Raw genomic sequence first — 18848 nt, 5'->3', positions numbered from 1 at the left:
GGGCGTTCAAGCCCTTTCGGGTTCACTAAAATAAAATAAAAACGAAGCAGCCCCTCGAGTTTCCAAGGCTGGCCGGGGAGGCGGGAGCGTCCTTTCCTAGTGGTACCCACGGGCCCATGCGGCTGGGCGCTCAGCTGCAGAGAAGAGGCGTCGATCTCTCGGCCGCTTCAGCCGGAGGGGGGGGGGTTCCTGGGAAGCGCGTGTCCGCGCCTGCCCCTCCCCGCCGTTGCGCATCTTTTCGTTTGCCCCCACGAGTCGCTCCGTCCCGCAGAGAGGTAGGTGGTGCGCGGCGTCGGGCGGCTGGGCAGCCCAGTTCCGCTTGCAGTCCCCCGGCGCGCCCTCCGGGGATCAGCAGGGCAGAGGGAGGCGCGCACCCCCGCCCCGGGATGGGGTCTGGCCGCCCGATGGCGCGGTTCGCCTGCCCGCCGCTGACTGCGAAACAAGTCGCGGTTTAGCCGGCCTTGCGCTTGTCTGCCTGCGAGGGATCAGCCCGGGTAAAGCCTCGTCGGAGCTGCATCGAGTCTCGCCTGCCGACGCTGCTTCACCTGGGGGGGGGAGGGGCTTGGTCGTGCCCCCCCCCCAGGCCTACCTCGCCGGGGGCTCGTTGGGCGGGAGGAAGGGGCGCAACGTGCCGTTCCTGGCGGAAAAGCGAGGTCGAAGCGCTGCGACAATTGAGAAGGCGGCTGGTTTCCCTGTCCGCCCCCTCTAAAAAAACAAAAACGGGCAGGGCTCGCCACCCCCTCAAGTCTGGAGGGCGACGCCGTTCGCTCCGCGTCCTGGGGAGTCCCCGGCTCCCATCCGCACAGAGGGCACCGCTCGCGACTGGCCTCCGTCTCTTCCCTTTGGAGCGTCGAGAGGAAGAGGGACGGGGAGCGCTTTCGCCAGCCACCGGGGAGCCGGGCAGGAGCTTCGGGGCTCCGCGCCCGATTTGGGGAAGGGAAGAGGACCTCCGGGCCCCCTCGCCGCCAGTTTTCCTCCTGGTCTCCTTGCACAGGACCTGACCGGGCCAGCCTAGAGATCCGGGGTAACCCAGAGAAAGGGCCCTTGATTCGGGATAACTGCTGCGGTAAATGGATTCCCAGTTCTGCCTTTAATGCAAACCAAGAGACCTCCAACTGCCAAGGTGAGCTACTTGCCTCATTGGCCAAAGACAGAGAAAGGTGCTTTTTTCAGGAGGCAGCTGGGCTGTTTTTTTCCTTTTGAAGACGTTTTGCCTCTCATCCAAGAAGCTTCTTCAGCTCTGACCAGACGGTGGGGAATGGAACTATACTATCCTGGCAGAAGTGAAGAAGCTTCTTGGATGAGAAGCAAAACGTCTTCAAAAGGAAAAAAAAAAAACAAGTCCAGCTGCCTCCTGAAAAAAGCACCTTTGGGACAACAATGACCTGGGTGACCGAGAATCTGCAGATGATCCGGAGAGCCCTCTGTGGTGCATCATGTCTTGCGGCAAAGTAGAATTTCAGCATCAGACATGTTCTGCCCCGGTTTTTGGTCCAATCCTGCCGATCGTGGCATGACATCGACATACCATCACGAAGTACAAAATGTGGACCCCCCAGTATGTAGGACATCCAGCGTTTTCTGCCTATAATGCAAAGGCAGGATTCAGTCACCCAGTAAGTAGCTAAGTTTTTGGTTTCTTTTACTTAGCATGAAGTGTGAAGCTATTTGTTCTCATTGGTTATGTTGTACAAACCCTTGAGATTTAATCAATAAAGACTTTTAAATAAACCAAAACTTGATCCCTGTAATGGAGGTTCATGGCCTGCCCCATAGGTGCTACTAAGTCACATGTCACATTAGGCCCCAAAGTAACTGCATTGATTTAACACAAGGGTGAGCATTCCCCACTTCCAGGTGTGAGACAAATGGACCAATGGATGACGTGTGTGGGCGCGTAAGCCAGAGCATCGCTAGAAGATTCTGACTCTTCTCAGTGGCAGGTCCATGCCAACATCCGCCTGGCTTCCCTGGTGAGTGAGCCACATCGTATGCAGTGTCTTTTAATGCGATGCTGCGGCTGAAAATGTGCTCCCACCCAAGGAACACCAGAGGTCACCCTTCTGCAACCAGCAGCGCAGAAAATGAAAACGCTTAAAACGTATTTTTAAAACCATCCTGAACTGGGGCAGAAAAAAGCAATGGAAACTTTCTGAAGGACTGAATGGAAGGGCAAAAATGGCCCCTAAAATTTTTAGGCACTTGTAATTTTTTAGGGGCATCGGAATTAGTCTTGTGACAAGACCTCTAAAATGTAGAAGACCCTGAAACACACATATGGAAGTCAAGAGAGAAGAGGACTCATTGGAAAAGACCCCAATGTTGGGAAAGATTAAAGACTAAAAGAAGGTGGGGACGGCAGAGGTTAGTGTGTCATGGGTGCAACAAACATGAATTTGGGCAAAACTATGGGAGATATGGGAGGGGGAGGAGAAGGGATTGGCAGGCGGTGGTCTATGGGGTTGTGAAGAGGCAGGCACAACTTAGGAACGAACAGGAACTGTGATGAACACAAGGGCTCCTCCGTCTGCTAGGTGGGTTTCTCAGACGCCAACAGCGTTTTCCCAAAGGGACCAATCATTGCTCATGCCCCACCCCCGCCCAAACAGGCCAGAATTCTTCCCTGAAATCATTGCCCGGGGATGAGGATGGGGAAACTGAGGCAAGGAAGAAAAAAAAAGGGCACAAAAGCTGGTGATTGCTTTAAGTATATGGTGGAGCCAGCTCACAGCTGCCTGGGCAGCCTCTTTGGAGAAACAGCATTTATTTATTAAAGTACATCCGCTTTGTGCACCTCAAAGGGTCAGCGTTACAATCATGTTTGGGTTTTTTTTCCCCACTGGCACAAAATACAAAGACGATGGGTCGGATGCGAAAGGCAACGCAACTCAGCTGATGGAGGAAGAACAAGCGAGACACAAGCTTGTGTGGGGAACTTGTGTGTGGCCAGCTGGCTGGAAGTCGCTTTTCCTTGGATCAGCCTTTAGCCAACGGATGCCAACGGACAACGGTTGCCCTCAAATCCTGAACTTTTGTTGACGTTGTTGCATTGCATTTCCCCCCAACACCCGACCCAAATAGACTCTTTCCTTTTAATCCTGCAAGAGGCAACTAAAGCAACTCCAAGAAGCAGCTTAGCAGAAGAGCATCGATGCGCCTTTCAAGGACACCAAGGCCATCCAAAGGTGCTTCATGTGCCTCTTTCCCATCCCCCACCCCTGGAGCAGCAACCTGGTATCACCCCCACCCTCCCCAAAAATCTCAATTACATTCCATTACAATATAAAACTTAAATTACTTGTTTTTTTAAAAAATATTACTAATATAGATTTCCCATCTTAAAATGCCTTATACATTTACAGTACTTATAACTATTTCATGAGCGGAGGAGGTTTTCTAAAAGGGGTGGGTGGGAGAGGGAGGGAGGGAGGGGGAGAGAGAAATTTGTTTTTCTTAAGGGAGGGGCGAGGAGGAAGAGGAGATGCATAGTGCAAATTTAAAAAAAGGGAAAGCGGAAACTTCCTTCGACTTCCCAAATGTAAATGAAGAAGATGAGTTTCCCATGCTGTACATGCAATAAGTTATAGCAAGCGATTATGACGAGAGAGAGAGAGAGAGAGAGAGAGAGAGAGAGAGAGAGAGAGAGAGAGAGAGAATCACTCCACAATCCGAAGCTGGTCTTTGGGCCGAAAGGCAGAGAGAGGCTGGAGCTCAGGTTCACGTCTCGCTGCTGTTGGATGAAACCGGGATCACGCCTTGTATTTCTGTTTCCCGGTCTCGCTGATCACGCAGATGTGCTGAAAGACAAGGAGGAAAAGGCTTCCGAATTCGTAATAGCAATAGCACTTAGACTTATATACTGCTTCAAGGTGATTTCTGGCTGCCTAGCCTTCCTTCCTCCCTCCCTTCCTTCGCACTTAGCAATAGCACTTAGGCTTATATACCGCTTCACAGTGCTTTACAGCCCTAAGTAGTTTACAGAGTCAGCCCATTGCCCCCAACAATCTGGGTCCTCATTTTACCCACCTCGGAAGAATGGAAGGCTGAGTCAACCTTGAGCCTGGTGAGATTTGAACTGCCAAATTGCAGGCAGCCGGCAGTCAGCAGAAGTAGCCTGCAGTACTGCCCTCTAACCACTGCGCCACCGTTGCTCAACAAGAAGGCGGCCGGCCTTTTGTGGATTCTCGCCTTGAAAGCCAAGGGGACGGGGGATGGAAGCATCCCACCCCTTGGGACATTACAGGGCTGCCGTGTTCAAAGTAAACTCCCTGCTGTTCCCCGTTTAATAGGTGGCCCTCCATTTACAACCATATCATTTAGCGACTTTGAAGTCACAACAGCACTGAAAGGAACGGTCCTCACACTTACAACAGTAAGTGTGTAGCATTCTCACAGGCCACGCAATCAAAATTTGGGCACTGGGCAACCAGTATGTGTGGTTGCAGCATCTCCAGTGCAACTTTCCTAGCAAGTGAAATCAGTGGGGGAGCCAGATTTGCTTAACCATTATATGCTTCACTTAACAACTGTCATCATTTAACCATGGCTAAAAGGTCGTAAATGTGGCTGCCACTTGCTTAACCACCTCGTTTATCAAAATAAATCCTAGTCCAAATTGTACTTTTAAGTCTGGGACTACCTGTATAGTCGCTGAATTCGAACAGTTTCTTTGCCAAGAAGCCGCCTTGGGTTTTACAAACTTTTGTCAGTTTGCTCCGTAACAAACTGTGTAGGAATCCAGAATCAAAATGGGAATCAGGCTGGAAAAGGTGGCTTGAGGGCCCTGGGAGTCGCCACAAGACTCTGGACGTTCCTACCCTTGTTGCTCAAGGAAAAATTCTGTTCCTGCTGTTTCCATCCATCCATCCATTTATTTATTTATTGAATTTATATCGCCGCCTATTCATCCATGGCAACTCAAGGCAGCTTTTGACCCCTTCCTGTTGCTAAAAGGAGCAGAGTAAAGGCAGGGGTGAAAATGTTTTTTGGTTTTTTTTTAACATGATGATCTGTGTTACTCACTTACATTCAAATCTCTGAAGTATTCATTATAATCTAGAGCATATCCAACCACAAACTTGTCCGGCACTTCAAAACCAACAACTGAAAAGAACCACAATAAAGCAGAAGGTTAAACTTAGGCAGGGTTTGGGACAACCGTGTTAATAATATTAATTATGATGCCACTTTGCATTAACCGGAGGGGTTCGTTAAGAGTGCTGCAGCAAAATGGCATGGGCCTTTTTAAAATCAAAGTAAAACCAGGTTTTGTTATCATAAGCCATTAAAAGGTGGCGTTTTCCGAATGTCACTCAAAGTTCTATCGTGAGTAAAAGAAGAGAGGAGGAAGTTGGAAGAGCTCCTCAAAATTAGAGCGGATGCATACACTGTAAAATCATGCTTGACCCCAATGTTGTTAAACTGAAATCCTAAACATGGTCATTAAGGAATAAATCTCTTTTAAACAGAAGGGGACTGAGCACTGGCTTACACTGTTAGCTGCTTTGGCTTAGTTTTGCCTATAAACGCACGGCCAACAACTGGATTTTTCAAGGCACAGCAAAGCTGTTATTGTAAGCCAGCTCCGTCTTCTACCATGGGAGCTTCTTCTTGTTAACCAGTTTCAGCCCACTGATTTCTGGTTTCAACTGCCTCCCCTTAATACCCGGGCCTCTAAGATTACACTCCAGATTACACTATGCTTACACAGGAGTCACTTACAATCAGGTCGGTATCCTACGCTTCGGGGTGTCCTTTTCACCAACAAGCTGTCCAAAAAAAAAAGCCAAACCAAAGTCAGCTCATGTAACCGATTCTGAGCAAAAATTATAGTCAATCCGTCAAGGCTGGACCCCACTTGAGCTCTGGTTTGCATTCTGTCCTTCCTTACAGGGGCAGCAAAAAATAAACAGCCAACCGAGAGCCAGCGGGACCCTTCTGATGAAATTCTCCCAAGTTTTAGGTATACCCAAAGGCTGTTTCTTGGCTCGGGCCTCAGCCGAGGAAGAACCGAAGGGCCACTGCTGCCTCCTTAAGCAGGGCAGGGCGAGAAAGGGGAAACGCTGCCCCACTTCCTCCCCACATCAGCCTCTGCCTTGCTGAGAACCTGAGCGGCAGGAAAGAGCCAGTGGCTCACACGCTGCCTGATGCATTTATTTTCCACAAGGCTCACAAGTAACAGTGTGGTTGTGTGTGTATGTGTGTGTATGTGGAGGGGGAGGTTATCTCTACTGTACAGAAGCCAGTTCAGCGACTGCTATCAGTGCTGCATGCTTGGCCAAGGTCAGAGCATGACCAACACTGGGAGCAGGTCGTTATGGGCAACCGAAACCGGCAGTGAGCAGCTTTATCAACCGTGCCGTTTCTGCTTCAGATCAGCAGTTGCACTTTTCTCGTGAAGTGCAGTGGATCAAACACCCTTAAAACGGCTGAGCAGCTCTGCTGGCTTGAAGGGGAAAGCCATAAGGAGCCAAAATATCAGTCTCTGGTAAGACAGCCAGACTGGGAAACCTGCACGGTGTACGGCCTCCTGTCCTGACCCATGCAGCTCCTAAACAAGGTTTGCTCCGCTCTCCCCTCGAGTGGAAGCAGGTGGCATTCTTAGGGACACCTTAGCCCCACTCGTGATTCTGGGCCTTTCTCAAAATCACAGGCCTTGAGGAATGGTAAGAGAAGTTAGGGGATCTCTGACTGTAGAGAAGGAAGCCCCCACAAAGTGACTTCGGTTCATCAGCCCGCCAGACAAGCTACTTCAGAAGTCAATGACAGCAAAGCCAACAAAGATGAAGAAAAGGCTCTGGATGTAGTACATAAAACAGTTATAATTTACCGCAGCTTCTGGAGAGAGAATGTGGAGGCCGCAGTGATCATAAATGTAAAATATAGGTCTTCTGAGAGCTGCGTGTGAAGGACACCGATACTCCCTCCCCACCCAGGGGTAAAACGCTCCCGGTTCGGACTGGATCACCCAATCCGGTAGCGATGGTGGCGGGTGGTTCAGAGAACCGGTAGCAAAAATCCCCCCCCCCCACTGAGCCACACAATCATCGGAAGTTTTTTTTTACTTTTAAAAATGCTTTTACAAGTAAAAAAAAATACCTCTGATGATCACGCGGCTCAGCTGGGATCGTCGAGAGCCTTTTAAAAGCATTTTTCCTACAACCACTTCGGCCAAAGAGGTTGTAAAACAAAAATGCTTTCAAAAGGCTCTGGCGATCCCAGCTGAGTTGCCTGATCGTCAGAGCCTTTTAAAAGCATTTTTTTACAACCTCTTCGTCCGAAGAGATTGTAGAAAAAATACTTTTAAAAGTAAAAAAAAAAAAAGTTGGCCACGCCCACCCAGTCACATCACCCCCACACACCAAGCCACGCCCACAGAATCGGTAGTAACAAATTTTACATTTCACCACTGCCCCCATCCCCAAATCTTCTATTATTAAACCGTGGCTCACTAAAGCCCGCAAACGATTTCCACATTGCTAGGCTCAGATTTTTCGTAAGGAAAGCAGCCGAGATCCACTGAGCAAAAAGTTACATCCTCTGCTCTGATATGTGAGCTGAAAGTGGGATCCCTTCAGGCTGTTTGTTCTGTCCTGCCTGGGGAGGGCTTTCAAAAGTGAAGAGTAAACTCTGACCTTGCTACTTTGACCATCTTTGGATTGTACTGCTGGAGCAAGGACAGGAGGGTCTGCATGGTCTTCCCAGTGTCGATGATATCCTGAGGAGCAAGCAAACAAAGGGATCACACACCAACTTAGAGGAAAATTACAGCAAAGTATATCTCGTTCAGATATATGAACGACTGGCCAGAAAAAAATTAAGGTTGCACTGGGGCACATTATGCCTAGAAAAAAAATAATAAAAGAGAATATATCTATAAAGGAGATAGCTTCGGGGCTTAACATACGTTATTAAAACTTGATCAAGTGTCTTGAATAGGGCCTTTTACAAAGGCAGGTAAACTTTGATGTGAATTATTAATGTGCATTTGGTCATAGAGAGAGTTAATAAATCATGTTTCAACAAGAATGTTTCAACTGTTTTCCTCATCCCCGTTTAGGAAGGACGGGAAGAAATGGGTAGGCTTGAAGTTGTCTTGAAATTTGCAACTGGAAGAAGATTCTAATCCACACATCTTACTCAGACCTTGCAAAGAATCAGCGAAACTCAGGGCAACGGGCCCCAAAACATACATAAAGGTAGTAACTGCCAACTGGAGTACTTACTTCTACAATCAAGACATTCTGAAATAGAAAAGACAGAATGTTATCAGTAATTTTAGTTCAGTTTTTAACTCCAACTTCCATTTTTTCATTTTTTAAAACTAATTAACTACCACATAATTATAGGTAAATGTCCCATCTATAAAACAGGAGAAAATGGGTACAAATTGTACCTAGTGTTTGAAATATACAAATTATTAAGAGCTCATTAGTACATTCTTTGGACCTTTAAACAATTAAGTTCAAACATGTGTCTAGCCACAAAGCAGCAAGAATTAAAACTAGGAAAGACATTGAATTAAACGCCTTAGGAAGCACATCCTAAATGCTTTTAGTTAGCTAGCATTTTTGAAGTGGTTTAAGTACTTTCTCGTGGCCAAAAACTAACAAATATTTTTGAACATACATCGAGAGAACAACTTTTTAAATCAGGAAATCTACGGCTGAACTGAGAAGAGGGATCACTTGAGACATCTGGAAGCCTTTGGGAAAATCCCCTTGAAGTCATAACGTCTGTTTCTTTTTGATCCCAGGATCTGGTGTTCAAAGCAACAGCGATGTGGGCCAGCATAGGTACCCCTTGCTTAGAAGAGTGCATGGATTTAATTTTTCTGGTTTTGTCTCCTCCCTTTCCTAAAGGGACAAGAGTACCTTTTCTGTGTTTATAAAAATGTGTACCCTGCTCCCCATGCCAGACACACCTGGCAAGCCTGGCCATTGCAGAATTTGCTGGGGCAGAAAGAACCCGCATGATTAGCTAGCAAAGCTTTCTGACAAAGCCAGAACTGCAAGGGAAACTTGGCAATGTTTTGCACGGAGGTTGTTTTTTGTTTTTTTTAATGAAATGCTTTCACACCTTTAATTGCATTTCATTTTAAGAACATTTTGCTGATGAACGAGGCACGTAGTAGCATTGTATATCCCTGTTTTCCAGAAGCCTCCGTATCCGTGTCTTCTTTCGGGACATACCTTCCCAGTCAAGGTTGATAAGTCATCCCCACCAATTACTTTTATATCGCCGGTTGACTGGTCGTTCTAAGTTTAGTCAGGAAAAAGAAAAAAAAGAAGAAGCAAAGCTGTTATTAATACTACAGAAACCTCCAGGAAAGGGGGGGGGGGGGAAACAAACAAACTGTAGCCGTTTTTGAAATGGAAACTTTTTAAATCAGGAAATCTACGGCTGAACTGAGAAGAGGGATCACTTGAGACATCTGGAAGCCTTTGGGAAAATCCCCTTGAAGTCATAACGTCTGTTTCTTTTTGATCCCAGGATCTGGTGTTCAAAGCAACAGCGATGTGGGCCAGCATAGGTACCCCTTGCTTAGAAGAGTGCATGGATTTAATTTTTCTGGTTTTGTCTCCTCCCTTTCCTAAAGGGACAAGAGTACCTTTTCTGTGTTTATAAAAATGTGTACCCTGCTCCCCATGCCAGACACACCTGGCAAGCCTGGCCATTGCAGAATTTGCTGGGGCAGAAAGAACCCGCATGATTAGCTAGCAAAGCTTTCTGACAAAGCCAGAACTGCAAGGGAAACTTGGCAATGTTTTGCACGGAGGTTGTTTTTTTTTTTAATGAAATGCTTTCACACCTTTAATTGCATTTCATTTTAAGAACATTTTGCTGATGAACGAGGCACGTAGTAGCATTGTATATCCCTGTTTTCCAGAAGCCTCCGTATCCGTGTCTTCTTTCGGGACATACCTTCCCAGTCAAGGTTGATAAGTCATCCCCACCAATTACTTTTATATCGCCGGTTGACTGGTCGTTCTAAGTTTAGTCAGGAAAAAGAAAAAAAAGAAGAAGCAAAGCTGTTATTAATACTACAGAAACCTCCAGGAAAGGGGGGGGGGGGAAACAAACAAACTGTAGCCGTTTTTGAAATGGAAACTTTTTAAACATTAGTGAACATTCCCCCTCATAGCAAAAGGAAAAGTCATGTTTTCTTAGCTATGATCCATCCTGCAAACAAGAATTTTTTCTTCTTCTTGCTTAATCCTGCAGGGCCTAATACACATCTAGGCCAAAGAACACCCCACTCATTTAGATGGGGTTTATGCCCAGGGGAATCGCAGAGAGACAGTTTTTCTCTTTCTGCTGAGGTCGTTTCTCACCCCAACCTGAGATGTTCCCCCTGGTTTGCTTTGAAGCAAAAAAACCCAGTCGCTGTTCATTGGGTTACTATGCATGTACATTGCATGTTCACAGTAAGATTTGAAGGAGGCAGAAGGAACATAAATTGTTTTCAAATTACTGCCTGTTCCCCCCCCCCAGTTTCGGGCGGGGGGGTTGCCACCAAGGAAAGACCTGAGTATTCTAGGTGTAGCATTGTAGGCCCCCGAATTCTAGCTGACAATAAGCCACAAATTCAAAGGGCGTGTCTCCAACAGACCGACTTACACAGTAGCTCTTCAGGCGGATGAAGTCGACGGTCATCGGAATGGACTTGTCGCTGTTCCGATTCAGGGCTTTAATATAATCCAGTAAATCGGCAAAAAATTTGTAGCCCCCCTTCAGCACGCAGAGAGCAACAATGTGGTGGCCCCCCATGCCTTTCATAATTTCCCGGGCTAACCTCTCCGTCCTAAGGAAAAAAAATAAGATTTACTGCAAGTACTCCTCCACTTAGGACCACAATTGAACCCAAAATCTCCGTTGCTAACCGAAACAGTCGTTACAAGTGAGTTCTGCCCCGTTTTACAACTTTTCTGGTATCGCTGCAGTTAAGTTACCAACATGGCTGTTAAGTGAATCTGGCTTCCCCATCGACTTTGCTTGTCAGGCGGTCGCCAAAGGGGGATCACGAGACCCTGTGACCGTCATAAATGTGAGTCAGTTTCCAAGTGCCTGAATTTTGATCATATGACCGTGGGGTTGCTGCAACGGTCGTAAGTGTGAAAATCAGCCGTAAGTCACTTTTTTCAACGCCGCTGTAACTTCGGTCACTAAATAAACTGTTGTAAGTCCAGGACTACCTGTATAGAGACACTTGGTGTTTGCACCCAGGTAATCCAGTGGCTTCAACCCAGTTTTAGGAAGCAAAGGTGGCAAGACAAAACAAACACGGGGTTTTTTTTAACCTTCCATCTGACAGTGAATATGACTATTGACCGGTCGGTCAATGACATGCCTGCTTTTTCTCACTTGCCAAGGTTAATCTAATCATGGTGCTGCCAAACAGCCTTAGATCGTCTAGGGAGCTCGTGCCAAAGCAAATCTCAGCCTCCAGAGAGCGACTGCACGACCTACAAAAGGGGATCAGGCAGCGAGATTTTGGGAAAGGAAATGGAATCCAGTTTTGGCCAGGGGCCAAGAGGGGCCTGTCCAGAAATTCAAAAGCAAAATAGAGAAACATTTTCAGGTTGGATAGCCACGCTTTCAAGGTATGGCAGAAAAGGAGACCATTCCAGTAAAGCTTGCTAGGCATGTTACATTATACACCTGCTTCATTTACATCCTACATCGGAGTGCGTGTCTGTGTGTGTGTGTCCAACCTTGGCCACTTGTGGATTTCAACTCCCAGAATTCCTCACCCAGCTAGACGCAGCTGGCTGGTTAGGGAATTCTGGGAGGTGAAGTCTACAAGTCTTAATAAACTGGTCCAAGATTGGCCACCTTTGTTTTACATATTTATATATTTTTATATTAATATCTTTATCTATAAATCTGTACATGTCTCTGTCTCTACATCTCTATCTATATATCTATATATATCTTACCGTTTCCCCTAAAATAAGACATCCCCTGACAATAAGCCCAACTGCGCTTTTGAGCGCATGCACTAAAATAAGCACCCCTAAAAATAAGCCCTCCCCAAAAATATTGAAATGCATGCGCAGCCAGTCCCCGCCATTTCCTCTGGTTAGAGTTAGGGTTAGGGAGACAGAGCTGGAAATCAGGTTAGACGGCAAGAGAACCCCATCTTGCTCCACCTGCCCCAAGATAATACGACATCCCCGAAAATAAGGCCAAGCACTTATTTCGGGGTTCAGAAAAAAATAAAACAAGGGTCTTATTTTCAGGGAAACACGGTATAGATATATATTCATCGTTTGATCCCACGTTTTAGTAAATAGAACATTATTTATGAGAAGCAAAAATGACTAGGCAGCTGCAGAAGCTGTATTATATTTCTCCAGATTGCTAGGCATCTGCTTAGTAGGGATAAAATGAAAGATTAAGACTGGGGACATTTTTAAATGTATAATGCTTGCCATTTGTGGCGGAGAGGCAGATGAACGGCTGACCTTTTTTATTATCATGGATCTGGTAAAAATGTCATACACTGCGCCTATCAAGTCCCATCTTCGTTCCAGGGGACGGAGTCCTTCGCGGGTGGGGTCTCCTGCTTTTGGTCCTTGACTAAATGTATACACACTGTCAGCTGCAGAGGAGTGAACTTGATAACTCTTCATCAGGGGAAGTTCCTTAAAGCAAGCTTGTACAGATAGTCCTTGACTTACAACAGTTCATTTAGTGTCCGTTCAAAGTTAGAACAGCACTGTTGAAAAAGTGACTTATGACCGTTTTTCACACTTATGACCATCCCCATGGTCACGTAATCAAAATTTGGACACTTAGCAACGGGCTGGTATTTATGACGGTCGCAGTGTCCCGTGGGATGGGGTGGGGGGGGTGTCATGTGATCCCCTTTTGCTACCTTCTGACAAGCAAAGTCAATGGGGGGAAGCCAGATTTGCTTAACAACCGTGTCCCTGACTTAACAACTGCAAGTGATTCACTTGGCAAGAAAGGTCGTAAAACGGGGGCAAAACTCACTTAACAACTGTCTCTGCTTAGCAACATACTGTATTTTTTGGAGTGTAAGACGCACCTTTTTCCCCCAAAAAAAGAGGGTGAAAATCTGGGTGCGACTTATACTCCAAATGTAGCCCCACCCAGCTTCTCAAACGGAGGTTTCAGAGGCTGAAAGAAGCTTCAGAAAAGAAGCCCCCAAATAGAGCTTCAGAGGCTTTTTTTCCTGAAGCTCTGTCTTGGAGGCTTTCAGAGGCAGAAAAAAAAGCCAAAAAAAGCAAGGCACAGAGTTCAAAACCAAGGAACCTGTTGCTAAAATTCACCTCTGGGAACAGCTGATTGGGGGTATTCCGGGAGGCCCATCCACCTGCCAATCAGCTTTTTTCTTATTTTCCTCCCCAAAAACTAAGGTGCGTCTTATACTCCGATGCGTCTTATACTCCAAAAAATACGGTACGTTTTGGCCTCTGTTGTGGTCGCAAGCCGAGGAGCGCCTGCCGTAGCTTGCAGGGAAGAAAACCTGCATTTCGGAACAGGCTCTGGAAGTCAGACCAACCTGTCCATAATGAGTCCGTGAGGAATGTAAACTTTTTCCAAATCATCCGCGTAATGTTTGGGGATGCAGAACAAATCCAGGTCGTAACCTTGTTCATCGTCTCCAATCTAAAAGGGGGTGGGGGGGGAAGAGAGAAAAACAGGGTGAGGTCAGAGGTAACGCCCGATGTGTCTCTGCGGAGATCAGCCACAACAGAAGCCAGGGCTCTGGCCTTTCTCCCCACCCTGAAGCCGTGAACCGGTGGCCTGGGAGGGTGGGTTGCATGCTTGGCATTTTGGGGGGGGGGGCAGAAATCTCAGGGTTGTGGCAATTTGCCCCTTTTCAGAACGATTCGATTCTCCGAGACAAAGGGGCAGCGGATTTGCTGCTGTAGGCAATCTGGACAATTCAGGTTTTCTTCCTTCGTGTGAAGGGCAAGTATCATTTCAGGAAAAAAAATAAAAAATAAAAATCCTGCCGGGAAAGAATGCAAGGGATGGTCAGCAGAGCAAGCAGGGAAGGGAGCTGGGCAGGCCACAATTTCTGATTTCATAAAAAGAGGCGTTTAGGCAACAGCAGCTTGGCGCACATGGCATTAAAATGCCGGCTGGCAAGGTTCCCTGGACTAAAGTTTAATCACTGTTTTTGACGGCCGCCTTTCTCACTACCACACCTTTCCTTTCCTCCTCTAGTAAACAATTCAGAAAAGAACATCCAGATACTTTCTGGTCCTGCCACCCAAATGAGCTTCAAAAGAAGCCATTTCTACTCGTGGCACTGCCACCCCGTTTTACTTAACCGGGAACTCAACATCCCACAGGGGAAAAAGGCACCGGGTGGACACTGCTCATCCATTACAATCTGTGAGGAACTGCCTTTTCGTTAAAAGCGTATTTCAGAGTGCAGACAACACCTGGTCAACAGAGTCCCCAAGAAAAGCTGCATCCCACAAGAGACACCATCGTGGTCTGTGATCCACGTTTCACTGACATAGATGAGTGAGTTTGCAAAAAGATTCCACCTTTGGGACACTTGGTGTGTGAATATCTTTTGCAAACAATCCAGATGCCTGCAAGGCAGGGCCTATTCAGAATCGTTTAGCGAATTTTAATCATTCCAAGCCATGACTTAGTGTATCAAAGAGCACCGGACAAAATGCAATTCTTAACATATTAAAACCAAAGATGTTTGGATGCCATTAAAAAACAACAACAACTTTTCCTTTTAAACCGAAGCAAGCAGCGTTCGGCTATCATTAGAGCTATATTTCAGTTTATGCAAAGCATGTGCTGGAAGGGCTCCCCGTACCAATGGTGAGGCTTGCACACCTGGTTTTCTTATCCAATATTCTGTGTGCTGATATGTTACCTGGGCACCAATGTATAACCAGAGAAGGAACTCCTTGCAGTCAACATCTCTTGAGAAATGTTCTGCAGATCCAAACAGCCAGCTAGTATAGCCGGCAGAAGCAAATCAGTACTTTTAGCACTCTCTGGACGAAAGCAAGCAAGCTAGAGCACTTCTTCCCATTCTTTTTAATGAATGCAAGGCAGGCTCAGGCAGACCGGCTAAAAAGCAGGTCTGAACCCAGAAGGTCAGTTCAAAAAGCAAGATAGAAACTGCCATGATTAATAAGCAGAAAAATTCCGATTACTCTAAGGGTTTTATGAACTCTTGCATCACATCTTTCATTATTAGTATCTTTCAAGGTCAGTTTACTGTCTTTTCCACAGCCATGTGCTCTTATCTTCAGTTAAAAAAAAAAGAGCGTGAAAACAATAAACTAATAAAAACCAGCTTGGAAGTTTACAGAGTTCTTGATGCTTTGATAGGAGGGAGAGTCCCCCCTCCCCTCAGGTTCAAAGCTCTAGGTTACTTCTAGATTTAACCGAACGGAAGGGAAAATCAGATCTATCACACGGGAACATCATCTTCTCTGTCCTTTCATCTTAAAAGCAGAGAGTCTGGTTACGATAAACGTCTTCTCCTAACCATTAACCTATCTGCTAGGGCAGAAAAAACACAGGATCATTTTATAAAACCTCCACTTTATAGCCAATGTTTTTCTCTCCTTATCAAATCCGCTGTAAGGGTATCTCCCCTCCCCACCCCACCCAGTTAAAAAAAGAATAAAATCAAAACAACTTCAGACAGGAAAAAGAGCCCATTGACAGATGAGGAAGCACCAATGTCCAAGGTCTAACTTGGAACACCTGTATTTTCCAAAAAAAATTGCTGCATTATTGGGGGGGGGGAGTGTGTGCGATGACCAAAGGATCCTCCCTTCTTGCCTTTCCTAACTCCTGAAGATTTGAGACCTTCAGCTTCCTCACACCAGCCCCCCCCCTTCCCTGATCTTTTTTCGGTGAAGGATGGAAGAGGCTTCGCCAAAGCAGACCCAGATATATTCTCCAAACCTGGAGCAGGAAGTTACTCATTTCAGCACGTGTCTGCCTGTGCCTGTCTGCCAGGGAGGATCCGATCCCCCAGGCACACGCGCCAGCCAGCGGCTTTCCAGGTATTCTGGGGAAGCGGATCTTGGGATCTTTCTCTGTTTTTTTAAAGCATTGCCCCTGTTCAGGCTGCCAGGCATGAATTTCCCCTCCAGGTTTGCTCTCAAGGATAGGCTTGGGGGTGGGTGGGGGAGAGGGAGGGACGACCCTGCTTGGCATCTGGGTGGCACCCACCCACTCCGCCCCACACAGCCCTCCTCCGGCTGAGGCCTTTAAAAGGACACACCAAGACACACCGACAGAGGGTGGTGGTGGTGATTATAAACACTTCTTCTGGCTCCCCTCCTAACAAGCGGCTCAGCAGCCCCTCTTTCCAAATTGCTCTCTCCTGGGTGGGGCAGAGCCCACCTCGCCCACCACCCCTGCTACTTGTTCAGGGTGCAGCTGGCAAAAGGGGCCCACCAGACCTCCCCCTCCTGGCTGTTTGGGGGGGGAAGGTCTGATAAGGTCCCCTCTGTGCCCTGTCAGCCCTGAAGACCCCCCCCCTCTTTGTGCGTCTCCTTCTCCTTCCCCCCCCCCAAAGGGGTTTCCCCTTCGACCAAGGGATGCCCTCCACCCATTGGAAGGGTCTGCCAGGGCACAGAGGGCACCTTGCAGGTCTTGGCGCCCCCCCTCCCCCCAAAGATGGCCTTCTCCTGCTTTCTGCTGACCATCCCTCCCCCCCCCAGGCATAGAGGGCAGGGTCCACTCTTTTGGGGGGGGAGGGGCAAAGGCAGCAATGAATGGAGGCCCCCTGGGTCGAGTTGATCTACAGGCGCTCTGGACATGCCCAGAGACCCTTCGCCAGGGGCTTCGGCCTCCTCCCTCCCGGCAGAAAGGCCTCCCCAGGCGTGGAGGGTGGGTGGGTATCTTTCTCCTTTCCACCCCCCCCACTCCACCAACCGAAAGACCCCCCCCACCCCCACGCGCCCTGTTGCCAGGCAACGCAGCCAGGGCACACACCCCCACTCCCTCTCTCTGCGGCCCCCCCCCCGAGGCCCTCACCACGATGCAACGGCCCCCGCCGCCCCGGTGCTTCCGGCCATGGCGGCGGGAAAGCGGCCGCCGCGCTGCTCCTGCCGCCCCGCACGCACCCGCCGATGCTGCCGCCGGTGAGGAAGGGAGGGGAGGGGGGGGGGAAGGCGCAGGCCACGCCCCTCCAGGCCACGCCCCGCCGAACGTGCGCGAGCGGCAGGCGGGCAGGCAGGGAGGGAGGGGTCGAGCATGGGAGGGGGGAGGGGGGATGGAAACAGGGGTGGGGGGGGCGCGCGGGCGCCCCTGGCGGCGGTCGGTTGGTCGCGAGGAAGGAGCGGCGGTTCCCGCCAAAGCTGCTTTTACCTCAGCTGTAAACCGCCACCTCGGTGGCGATGGGAGAAGATGGGCGGCATACAAATAAATAAATAAATTTATATTATAATTTACAAATAAAACGAGAAATGAAGTGAATTGTAGACACCGGCTGGCTAGCTGGCTAGATAGATAGAGATAGATATAAATAATAAAAAAATGGGAGAATTATAAAATGTGAAATGAAACACCAGCTGCATAGATAGATATAAATAATAAAAAAAATAAAGAGTATTATAAATTATAAAACGAGAAATGAAACTTAAGACACCGGCTGCACAGATTGATATAAATAATAAAAAATAGGAGCGTTATAATTTATAACATGAGGAATGAAATGAAACCTAGACACTGCTTTTCCCTAAACCTGGTTACCTCAGCTAACTCGGGGTTTTGGGGAAGGTGCCTAACGCGCACCCCACCCCCCAAATATAGCTTAAGAACAATAATAATTAAATGGAAGCAGCCCCACTCTTCCTTTTCCATATAGAGGCCGGTATGTTTAATTCTGCCTCACTGGTTTTGAAGGTTTGACATGCTTTTCAGGGTTTTTTTTTTAAAGGAGGATTGGGGAAAAGTGTCCTTAAGGAAAAGGATTTATTTATTTTTATTTGTATCCCTTACAAATAACTCAAGGCAGCAGACATATCTAAACACACCTTCCTCTTCCTATTTTCCCCACAACAAGCCTGTGAGGTGGGCTGAGGACTGGCCTAAGATCACTCAACTAGCTAAGGGAGGACTTGAACTCACAGCCTCCTGCTTTCTAGCCTGGTGCCACCAGTACAGCTTTGCTGTCTCTTCCCCTTTGCCAGTCTCAGGGTCCCGATTAGGAAAACCCTGCAGGAAGATCTCAGAGCTGTTAATTAAAAATCCCTTTCATCTGGATATTAGTTTGTTCCAGCAAGGTAGACTAGTGGTCTAAGTGAATAGAGGGCTATGAAAGTGGTAGACAGAAGGGGGCTAGCACAAAAAAATGCTTCCAAAGATAGGACTTTTTTTTTTTTTTAAATTGTGCTGCTCTTCTGAATGGCGGATGCCTGAAAATACAAAGTGCCATTTTTTTAAATTAACAAACAAAAAGTGTTAAATTGCCCTTTATGAAAGACATTTGACCTGTTGCTTGTACTGCCTTTTGCTTTATTCTTGCAGAAACCGTTGGTACGGGTTGCGTGTGTGTTACTATGGTTCTCTTGGCGTGTGCTAATTTGCACCCACTTGGGAGAACACCTGTGAGCTGCAAAACCCATTGATCGGGGACTCTGTCCTTTGTTCAGCAGGTAAGAGAAGAAGGGCTTGTTAAATAGTATCTGTGTTTCTGGTTCCAATGGTTGCATTGGTAATTCAAGGCTGTTATTCAACAGGTGGATGCATCCTACTGTCCTTCTAAGTTTAAATTTGCAGAGTTTGCTTGCCCCGAGATTGCTAAATCAATGAATGCGGGATCTAAACAGGCAAACTTCTACCTCTCTTTGCAGCCGTATGTGGACGAACATTTA

The 18848-nt window shown here is 47.4% G+C and overlaps 1 protein-coding gene across 1 annotated transcript; it reads right to left on the bottom strand.

Moving 5' to 3' along the window:
* Positions 1–2149: 2149 nt before the first annotated feature.
* HPRT1 (hypoxanthine phosphoribosyltransferase 1) lies at positions 2150–18599 on the bottom strand. The gene is made up of 10 exons (XM_058154623.1): positions 18533–18599; positions 17008–17159; positions 13532–13638; positions 10621–10804; positions 9925–9990; positions 8226–8243; positions 7635–7717; positions 5722–5768; positions 5027–5103; positions 2150–3797 (listed from the first exon to the last, which is right to left on the bottom strand). Exons 1-10 carry the CDS (start codon positions 18597–18599, stop codon positions 3750–3752), a joined length of 849 nt encoding a protein of 282 aa, XP_058010606.1. The 3' UTR covers positions 2150–3749.
* Between the last annotated feature and the right edge of the window lie 249 nt (positions 18600–18848).

This window comes from Ahaetulla prasina, chromosome 11 (genome assembly GCF_028640845.1).
Source record: "Ahaetulla prasina isolate Xishuangbanna chromosome 11, ASM2864084v1, whole genome shotgun sequence".
Taxonomy (NCBI): domain Eukaryota; kingdom Metazoa; phylum Chordata; class Lepidosauria; order Squamata; family Colubridae; genus Ahaetulla; species Ahaetulla prasina.
This window is presented reverse-complemented; position numbering and strand designations above follow the sequence as displayed.